Source organism: Simochromis diagramma, unplaced genomic scaffold, assembly GCF_900408965.1.
Source record: "Simochromis diagramma unplaced genomic scaffold, fSimDia1.1 OVJJ01000753.1, whole genome shotgun sequence".
In the NCBI taxonomy this organism is placed as follows: Eukaryota; Metazoa; Chordata; class Actinopteri; order Cichliformes; family Cichlidae; genus Simochromis; species Simochromis diagramma.
Genome location: NW_024387523.1, coordinates 1,705,638 through 1,715,836, shown reverse-complemented (window position 1 = coordinate 1,715,836; position 10,199 = coordinate 1,705,638). Strand labels below are relative to the sequence as shown.

The 10,199-nt window shown below is 41.7% G+C and overlaps 2 protein-coding genes across 4 annotated transcripts in view; one reads left to right on the top strand and one right to left on the bottom strand.

The window, feature by feature from the left end:
* Window positions 1–9,632, top strand: LOC120726443 (zinc finger MYM-type protein 4-like). The gene is made up of 20 exons (XM_040020037.1): window positions 1–21; window positions 169–363; window positions 720–870; window positions 1,099–1,214; window positions 1,398–1,523; window positions 1,748–1,898; window positions 1,987–2,159; window positions 2,302–2,438; window positions 2,527–2,723; window positions 2,890–2,927; window positions 3,110–3,227; window positions 3,328–3,443; window positions 3,754–3,955; window positions 4,540–4,814; window positions 4,891–5,062; window positions 5,760–5,911; window positions 6,575–6,680; window positions 6,764–7,012; window positions 7,123–7,252; window positions 7,509–9,632. Exons 1-20 carry the CDS (start codon window positions 1–3, stop codon window positions 7,696–7,698), a joined length of 3,015 nt encoding a protein of 1,004 aa, XP_039875971.1. The 3' UTR covers window positions 7,699–9,632.
* The window catches only part of LOC120726498 (C-type lectin domain family 4 member E-like), a 68,324-nt gene continuing 66,585 nt past the window's right edge, over window positions 8,461–10,199 (bottom strand). For 2 of the 3 annotated variants that reach the window (XM_040020113.1, XM_040020114.1), the window contains 6 exons: window positions 10,131–10,196; window positions 9,893–9,952; window positions 9,539–9,598; window positions 9,215–9,366; window positions 9,004–9,128; window positions 8,461–8,653 (listed from right to left, as the gene is read on the bottom strand). In XM_040020113.1, coding sequence (XP_039876047.1) covers window positions 8,491–8,653; window positions 9,004–9,128; window positions 9,215–9,366; window positions 9,539–9,598; window positions 9,893–9,952; window positions 10,131–10,196 — 626 coding nt within the window. In that variant the 3' untranslated portion in view covers window positions 8,461–8,490. The remainder of the gene's footprint in view (window positions 8,654–9,003; window positions 9,129–9,214; window positions 9,367–9,538; window positions 9,599–9,892; window positions 9,953–10,130; window positions 10,197–10,199) is intronic. The other variant, XM_040020116.1, reaches the window with a different exon arrangement.

Below are 10,199 nucleotides of genomic sequence, written 5' to 3'. Positions count from 1 at the left end.
ATGTGCAGCAGATATTGCATTGTAAGAGACCAGGGACCAGTTTCTCTAATCTAATTACACGACACTGCCTGCTATAATAGTTTCATCGTCGATGATTAAGTTGCAGTTTATTTGTTAGCTGGATTCGTGTGTTCTAAATGAGCCTGACCTCTGTTTATCTTCTTGTAGAGCAAACACGAGATCACGAAAGAGGACGCCATCCACAAGATCTGCAGTGAGCCGTGTTTTCTGCGGTTCTGCGGCATGAACAACATCACAGTCTGTGCGAACTGCCGCGCACACCGTAAAACACCGCTCACGCTCAAGATGGAGGAGGGCGGCAACAAACTTTGCAGTGAAGAGTGCCTGGCCCAATTCAAGCAGGTCTGAAGGATAAAGTTTGCTTTTCCTACTGTTGTGAATGCATTGTGGCAAATATTAAACACATCGGATATGTTAAATAATGAGCCAAAAACCCAGGATTCAGATTGCTTTTGTCACTTAGTGTTAGACAGCTGGGTCTGTATGACATTAAGAAAAGAGGGCATTGCTACACTCATCTGAGGCAGCTTTGGCTGCAGGTTTGCAAGTGTAAGCAGGTTGCAACAAAACTGGATCAAAGGAAGTTCATTTTTCATTTAAGATTTTAGGCAATTTCTAAAAGCAAAATGTTACTTTTTCCTAATCTTCAAAAAATGACACGAGCTGAATTTGATTCTTTGCTTTTTGTTGTTGCACAGAAAATCCAAACCCCGCAGCCGTGCACCATGTGCCGTAACACTTCTCCGATATCAGACATGGTTGAAAACAAAAGCAGTGAAAATGTTGTGGAGCTCTTCTGCACCAAAAGCTGCGTGTCGGCATTCAAGATCCAGGCTGTCAATTCATCAGGTACGGGACGGATGCTTTGTTCAGCTTCTGTTTGTCTTATTTAGTTCTGTTTGTAACTCAGAAGCTTCAAACTTTCATTGTGTGTTAACTATTTTTTATTTATAAAAGTAAAACCTGGAGATGAAACATTTTTTAAACTGTTACATGAAAAGACTTGAAATTCAAAGGTGCAAACATAAATCTGCTCAGTTTCATGCTTTCCTCGATTAAACCTCCCCTTCTCCTCAGGTGCCTCATTGAATTGTGACCACTGTGGTAAGACTGCAGTGCCAACCTGTCACCTTGCCATGTCAGATGCCTCCATCAGAAACTTCTGCACTCTTAAGTGTGGCATGGATTTCAGGGTAATGTATTTAATATATGCTAATAAAACAAAGCCCTCGATTCCCACCCAAAAACATTTAAAAGCACCTAAAGGTGAAATACTTTCTTTACAGCAAGCTTGACTTTAAGATTTTGTTTGTCACATTTCTATCAGAAGTTTTGAACAATGGCTCGCCCATTTCTTTCTTTTGTCTGATCTACAGGAGAGCCAGAATCCAGCAGGAGTCCCCGATCAAAGTCAAAGGGATTTCCTCCATCCACCACCGAAGCTGCTATGCGCCCAGTGTCAAAGCATCGTATTAACTACACCCAAAGTCATCCAGAGAAAGGTACCATTCTCCCGTCCTTTCTTTAAATGTGGAGAACCACAAACAGTGAGGGCTGTGTGGGTTGAAAATTTTGTTTTTTTTTCCTCTCTTGATTGTATGCATTGTTAGTTCAACACTGTTTTACACCAGCTGTTAAACTGTCTCTCTGTCACCTGTAAGCTGTTAGAAACATTCATGTTTATGTGGACTGATTTGTATCAAAATATAACTGTGTTTGTGTGCAGGAAAAAATATACTTTGCATGTAGTGTGGCCTGTTTTCAAGAATTTAAGAGGGTCAACAGCATCACGGCTACCTGTGAATACTGTAAGAATGAAAGAATCATCAAAGACGTCAAGAGAGTCGGCGGCAAAGACTGCTGCTTCTGCAGCGATGGTAGGGAGAACATGTCAGTGTAGTTTGTTTATGGTCCATTTCACGTCATCGGGAAGTTTACTGGAGCCTCATCTTTCTCTTCTCGCAGCCTGCAAGACGCTTTTTTGTCAAGAGCTAAAAGGGAAGTGGGGTAAACACTGTCGCTCGTGCAGTTACTGCCAGTCGATATCCAAGAGTCTGGTGACGACACCGGGTGAAGACACGGACATCGAGTTCTGCTCTGAAGCCTGCTGCTCAAAATACAAAATGCTCCTCAGCCATGTAAGTGAAGGGTGATGCTCACACTCTGCACAGTCTGTCTGCTGCAGATGAAGGTTTTTTTTTCCTTTTTTTTTACCCTTGAATATAATTTGTAAAAACACAATTTTATCACCAATTCTTCTCCTAACTGCTTTTTTCTCAGGTGGCAAAATGTGACACCTGCAGTAACAAAGGGAAACTAAAGCAGAGTCTGCCACTGCTGGGAGAGGTCAAATACTTCTGTGGCAGGAAGTGTCTCCTGCACTTCTGCAGTAACAAGGTTCAGATGCCTCGACGGAGGTATGCACATTTGCTGTTTCATTTGCTCCTGATGGAGCTTCCTGGTTAAGTGAAGGTTATAATAATTTGTTCTCGAGTCCTGGGTCAGTTACAGGCTTTATAAATCTGTGCTGCAGTTTAATCAGTTACTGGCACCACTGACTGGCTCTCCTCCCTTTCCAGAAGTCTCTTCATCTCCAGTATCTGCAGCACCAGCAGAGTCCTCTCCTGTCATTGGGAATGTTTTATCTTTGGCTAAGGCTCTGACCAGGCAGCACAGCGGCCCAGCAGCCTCTCCACAGCTTGGTACACGCACACACACAGACACATTATTTATTAACACATGGTGATATTTCACCCAGGAAATAAACTGAGTAGTAATTGTGGGAAATTGTGATGCTGTGTGTGTTTTGTTTTAGCTGCTCTGACTATAGTTGTTGCCATGTTTTTTCTGGCTATCAATTCTCCACAGGCTCCATCACTGACATTCAAACAAAGGTCATTGGACATGTAAGTCTGCAAAGATGTTTTAATCAATGTGCCTCTATATAAACTTCTGTTTTGATACATTAGAAGTGGCTAAATTTCAGAATGACCTAATAATATGATCTGTGTTACAAATGAAGTTGTCTTTGTCGTCATTTTGATTTCATCGTAGTTGAAGGTGTTTTTGTGACCTGTCTGTTCTTCAGGCTAGCGTTCAGACTGTCCCAAAGGAGCTGAAGAACAAGTCGATCATCTGTACTCCGCTGGTTCATAACAAAGGGGTCTCCTGTACAGAAGAGGCTCTTAACATAGAGACACAAAAAGGTGAAGCACATAAATTTTCTGTTGTGAAACATGAACAGGTACCATCTTTTCAGAATTAACCGTTTTGGTGTTTACTCAATTTTTTCTTTTCTGTTGTTAGAAGACCGTTGTGATCCTAAAGTCGTAGTCCTGCCTGTCCCAGTGCCGGTTTACGTTCCTGTGCCTATGAACATGTACAGCCAGTACACTCCACAGCCGGTGGGCCTGCCCTTACTGGTAAGTAAAACACATCTTTGATCTTAAACAAATATGAGACCATTACTGTAAGATAAATGCTCTCATTCTTTAAAAGTACTTAAATGTTGCTTTGTCATTTCTAGGTTACATATTTTTTAAAAATCCTTGAAGTTTTTTTCTGTTTGAGGGGAAAAAACATTTCTGAGTTGTGGTTCATTTAAAAAACGATGATAATTTATTGAAAGCTGTTTGTCCTGCTGCTTTTAACTTTAAGTACATTTGTCATTTGCCGCATTTCAACCTTTTAAACTCAGTAGAAACCCGAGTCTTAAGTCTGTGTTTCCCACAGCTGCCTGTGCCCCTGGTCCTCCCTGTGAACACAGATGGCTCTGAGGCAACGGTGAAATCCACAAAAGAGAGTTTGCATCCTGAAAACTTACAGGGCGAGCTCAACATCAGGCCTGAGACGGAGATGGAGCAGAGCGAGGAAGGGCAGAAGCATGGAAAAATGATAAAAGAGGAAGAAAGACCCAAGCCTTCATCTCTGCAGGGTAAGAATTGTTTTTAATTACATGAAATAATTACAGATTTATATTTTTACAGGGACAGGATGACCTGTAGTACTCGGGTAAGAAAAATGAGTTTCCATCATTTATGGACACATGAACCAAACTGAGCCAAACAACTGTTTGTGTCATTGTTATGATCTCATCAGTCATTTATGACTTAATGTTTCGGTTTACTCGGGATGGACGTGACAGTCACAGCTGTGTCAAAGATGCTGTGTCACCATAGAGGGCTGATTAGGGATGTTTCCTGTAAACAAACATACCTTAGTATTACCTGTTAATAATGTTAATACACAGGTTACTATTAGCTTCAACAACACTTACATACAGTGTGTTTTTCGGGTTAGTAATAATAACAGCTGGCTCCTCTCCATTTAGCTGCAGTTGTTGAACTTGCTGGGTTTACTGCTTTGAGCTGTCAGAATGTGCTTTGTAAAAGGTCTTGTGACATGGATTATAGGTGCTGTGTTCCTGTAATAAGTGCACATATTTTTTTTCTCTAATAATAAAAAATATTAAGGATAAAAGAACTGTTTCTCTCTCTTGTTTTTTTTCATTATTTTCAGACCATGCCAGGAGCTGCAGCAGTGACTTGCGTACAGATTTTAAGCCCACTTTTGACAACCAGGAGGATTTCTTTGATACCAGCGCCGGGCCGGTCACTCAGCTGCGAGGCCACAAAACCTCCCCTCCAGTTTCAGATGAGGACATGCCCAGCAGTCCTCTTCCTGACCCCCCACCTCTTTCTCCTCCTTCAGCTCTGAAAACTCCTCAGAGATCACCCGTCGCTCCTCCTGCTCCAATTTTAGTACCACAAACTTTGGACAAAGACAAGAACAAGGTAAGAAACCAGCTGAGCTGGTTAGAAGCTGCGTGATGTTTCCTTTCTGTGGTTTTGACTCTTCTGTGTGTCTCAGGATTGTAACCTGGAGCAGCTTTCAAAGAAAGATGAGCAAGACACTCCTAAAACAGACTTTACTCAACCAGTGTGTTCAAAGCAAAACACACTGAAGAGTCAATGTGGAGTTGATGCCTGGAAGAGATGGATCAAGTGGAGAGAGTCGCAAACCAACCTGGAGCCCGTTTCTTGTATGTTTTGTAACATTTTTTTACTTGTCTGTAAGCTTTAGATTTTTTTCCTCTTTGAAGTGAGTTTAAAAAAATTCAGGTGGAAAAATCCCAGCAAACACGACTATAGTCATAAAACATGCTGTTTTCTGCTTTGTTCGTGCATATGTGCAGGTAGAGGATGGAGCTTTTTCTAAGTTTTAAGAACTTCATGCTGCTGTTTGAAAATTTCCCCATTTTTCCAGTGAAGAAGTAACTACACCCTCTACATTGTAGAATCTAGCAGGAATACATTTCTCTTAAGGTCCTGTCACAGGATTTCAGTTCAGTTGAGGTCTGGACTTTGTGACTTTATTCATTCTGAGCCATCCTGCTGTGCTTGGGATCATTGTCCTGTTCCATGATTCAGTTTGGGCCTCACGTTTGACTCCAAAGCCAAATACTTTGGTACACAGAGGAGTTCATGGTCGACTCAGTGACTGCACGATGCCCAGGTCCTGTAGCTGGAAAACAAGGTCAAGTTTGACCTTCGTATAGAGACCATAAAATCAATAGTCCTGTGAGAAACCTTTGTTTTTCCATTCTGAGACAAATCATAAAAAAAGAGCAGATGAATACAATTTGAGTGTAACTTTATTTTTTCTGTATTTTGTCTCATGAAGGCAATGATGTCAAAGCTAATCCACTAAAACCTTTTCGCGACTCTTTCATCTGTTAGCTCATGCACTGACGCTGAAGGCGGACCTCCTTCGTTGCTCTGTGGCTGAACTGAGCGACTGCCTGCTTTGCTTCATCAGGGAGGTGAAACAGTCCGATGGAGAGCCGTACTCCCCCGGCAGGCTGTTCTACCTCTGCCTCAGCATTCAGCTGGTAAGACTAGAAATGACAATATATACATTTCTAATTATTGACAAATGGGCTGCCTGATCCTGCTGGTTCTTTCTAACTTGGCTCTCTGGCTCCTTCTCTGGGCGGCTCTTGCTTCCGAGATTGATGGGGATCCAGGAGTGTGGGGCTCGGGTGGGTTCCTTTTGGGGCTGCTGGTGGTCTTGCGCTTTTGGCCATGGTGCCTGGGTTGTGCTGGCCAGCGCCCTTCTTGGACTTTCGGGTCTGTTTGCTGTCCCTCGGCTTCTGTGGCGTTCAGAGCCCTTCTCTTGCTTACTACGTCTGCTAGTTGGCTTAAACTATATCTTCATGCTGGCTTTAGACACTGGTGTGCACTTTGATGCATGTTTTTCACACAGCACGCTGGTGTTCTCGGCTGGGGATTCTGGGCTTCATGACGTTTGGTTCTGGTGATTTGGGCGAAGTCGATGGGTTGGACTTGTCTTTACAGCACAAGTTTCCACATTGATGATAAGATTTAGAGGCTGGGAGAGTGTCATGGGGCTTTCATGCTGCTCCGTGGGCACAGTGATCCAACACTCAGCAATTGTTTACTTTTTCTGTTAATTTGTCACCCACCTGTTTGTCATAACCATATCCTGTGTTTAGTGTTTAATGAGCCATATTTGTTTTTGTCTTTCTCTGTAGTTTCTGGTTCAGAACGGTCGGCTGGAGAACATATTCAGTGATCTCATCTACGACAGGTTTTCCACTGAGTTGACCAAGATCCTTAAACCTTCAGTCACAGGTGGAGGTAAATTATCTTCAGCACCTTAGTTTTTTTTCCTGTCTTTGATATTTTGATCAGGTCCATCAGCTGCCTGCTGTTTTTGGCAGGTTGTGTCCTGTCCTGTGTGGAGGAGCAGTTTCTGTGGGACTGTAAACAGCTGGGGGCGTACTCCCCCACTGTCCTGCTCAACACGCTGCTCTTCTTCTTCTGCAAGTACTTTGGTTTCACCACAGTCGAGCAGCACCGCCGGCTGTCCTTTGCAAACATCACACTCTGCACCAAAACCAGCAAGAGCAACACCAAGACCACCTTGCTACGCTTCCACCCACCTACTTGTACAAACCAGGAAGAGTCAGGTACCAAACGGCTGAGGGCCCAAATGAAATTCATGTATGGTAAATTGTATGACATGGAAGTTTACATTTTTACTTAAGTCATGTTGTTGTGGTTTTTGTGTGTTCTTCAGACACGTATGACGTCCCAGCTAAGAAGGTTAAGAAAAACGAGTCTGAGGAGGATTTGCTGGAGATGATGGAGAACCAGGAGAACCCCCTTCGTTGTCCAGTCAGACTCTATGAGTTCTACCTCTCCAAGTGGTCGGTGTCTCTAACTCCTCAGGGATTTATGCCTTATCACCCTTTATCTCCATCTACCAGCTGTATTACTACTCCTAGTTTGAAATTTGCGAACCCGTTTAATGCATAAGAAACTGAAACAGTTCTGTATCAACGCTAAAATAAGGTATAAAATGTTTAAAATGTATTTACATTTAGAGATGTCTAACTTTAATGACCTCACATTATTATTATTATTATCTTTTTTTAAAAACACATTTTCTTCTATTTCATGTAGTCCCGCATCGCTGAGGCAGCGCAGCGATCTTTTCTACCTCCAGCCAGATCGGAGCTGCCTTCCCAGCAGCCCTCTGTGGTTCTCGCCCGCCCCGCTCAATGACAGCAGCGTGGAAGCCACGATCATCCGAATCCTTGCTGTCCGAGGGCTGCAGGGGGGGGAGAGAGAGGGTGCATGTATGGCCCCGTAACCACTGGATGACCCATCATTTACACCTGATCAGGAGGACTCATTGTTTGAAGGACTTTTTTATTAGGTGCATCAAGATTGATTTAAGAATATATACATAGTAAAAACATCAGCATGATTCAATGAAAGATGTTTAAAAACACACTGTTTATGAACAAGTGGCAGAAAGACACCAGATGTTTCCATCAGCAGCTGGTGGAAGCTAAAAATAGAGCTAAAAGAAACTTTAGAGATTACAGCTGAATTTAAAACTGTTTCTTAAACTGTGAATAAGAGTTTCATCATGCCAGCTCCATATGTCAATACTATATCACCAGTTTGCCTTGAATTTTGGCTGACCAGTCAGTCAGCAGGCGTGTGAAAGAAGAAACCTCCCAGCAATATAAAATCTGAACAGAAACCCGCCTCACATCTGTGCAAGTGTTCCTGTCATAGCTCGTTCCACATCAAGTTGGCAGCGATGTTTTGTTTTCTCTTCGTGCTGCTGATTGCGAGAGCTCCGCGTTGGTTAAAAGGCTGATCTGAACCCTATATAACTCCTCTGTGAGGTCAGACACTGATGTAAATTCTTTAAAGTTACAACAAAAAAAGGTGTTTCACAGGTGACATTGCAGTTTTAGCACATAATACATACATTAAAAAAAAATCAGGAACAAACTAATCATTAACATTTATCTCATTTTAAATGGTATATATATCTTTTCATTAAACATCTCTGAAAGGAAGCTTTAAAAGTTTGCAGCATTAGCTTTCATTGTGTCCTGTACTCTCACCTCTACTTCCTGAATTAAATTTAGACGCACAGAACCACAGCTGGTTTCTCACAAATACTTCCATGATTTACTTTGCAGGAATCATCAAACCAATACATTGGCCCCATCTTCGCACAGTCCTCTCCATCAGGATCTTCTTCAGTCAAATCATTTGGCTCATCATGAAAAAACCAAAATGTCAAACTAAGGGATGAAGAACAGAACGAGCATTAAGTGTAAAAGCTGAACTTTGATTCTGAAAATGAACAAAAATATTTTGATAATTTGTTCAGTGTTCTTTTTATATGCCAGTACTGCATGTCATAAAATCTGGTTCCTCTTTCTCACTGTTTGTGTTTTGTCGCGGTCGTTCTAAGCCCTTCTCTTTCTGCTCACCACCTCACTGTCACTGAGTACCGCTGGTCTCTCTTCTTTCTGTCTTTTCCTTACACTATAATCCACCGTCTAAGGTGACTGTTATTGTGAATAGGCAAACCATGTAGTACATTTCATATGTATGAAGTGTAATATAATGTAATTGGGCTGAATCAAACCTTTCATTCAGCGGTGAGCCGTCCACCCACAGCCATCTGCCCTCTTCTGCTGAGTCTGTCAGTCCGATCCAGAAAAGGTCGTCATAGCTCTCGATTTTTTGTTGAATAGCTATCCTCAAGAAACTCTAAACAGAAAAAAATGATTAAGTTACTTTGTGAATGATGATGAAACATGAGGGTGAGAACATGAACCTGCAGGAGGGGTTTGTACCTGCTCCTCTTTGCTGTCTATCTTAACCAGGTCTCCTCCTTTAGTGCTACATCCAGTGCTGCTCTCATTCCAGGATGATTTGCTTGTGGAGAAAAAATAGCACTTTTCTCCATGTTGCTTCCAGCCATCTTCACATTTATAACATGGATCATCTTTGAAGAGATTGCATCAAAGACTTCAGTGAAGTGGAAGAAATCATGTTGATGTTTGTGTGATTTGGAGTCTGTCCTGCAGTTACAATCTAACATACCGATTCTGTCAGTCCATCCTTCTCTTCAATCAGAGGATTGAAAAAGCACATCGAAGACAAAATATAAAACTTACTCGTAGTTGTATCAGGAGGTTGTGGGGTTGTAGGCGGTATTGTGCTGTACGACTGTGTTACTGTTATGAAAAACATAAACAGATTCTCATAAAATTTCAGCAGAAACACAATTTGTTTTTTAAATTTGGCTATATATATAGATGTGTGTGTGTGTCTTGCGCAGACACACACACACACACACACACACACATATATATATATATATATATATATATATATACATACACACATATACATAGATATGTGTGTGTGTGTGTGTGTGTGTGTGTGTGTCCGTGCGCACTTTTTTTGGTGTGATTTGGCGGCAACAGGATTGGAGAATAAAAACAGATAAAAGACCACTTAAAACTTACGCATGTTTATTTCAGTAGGTTGTAGGGTTGTAGTTGGTAATGTGTTGCACGGTTCTGTTACTGGTATGAAAAAGAGATTAAAGAAAAATTGACGTTCATAACTTTTTCATCTTCTTTTTGATTTGAGGGACGCATGATGCTCCCTGGGTGCTGCAGCTACATATTTGTTTATTTGCAGATATTTCTGCAGATACATAAAGCATAAATTAATGTGTCAAGTTTAAAATTCATAACTTACTAATTTTTACTTCAGGCTCCGGACACGTGGGCTGCACTGTACTACATGGTTTGATTTCAGGTGTCTCTA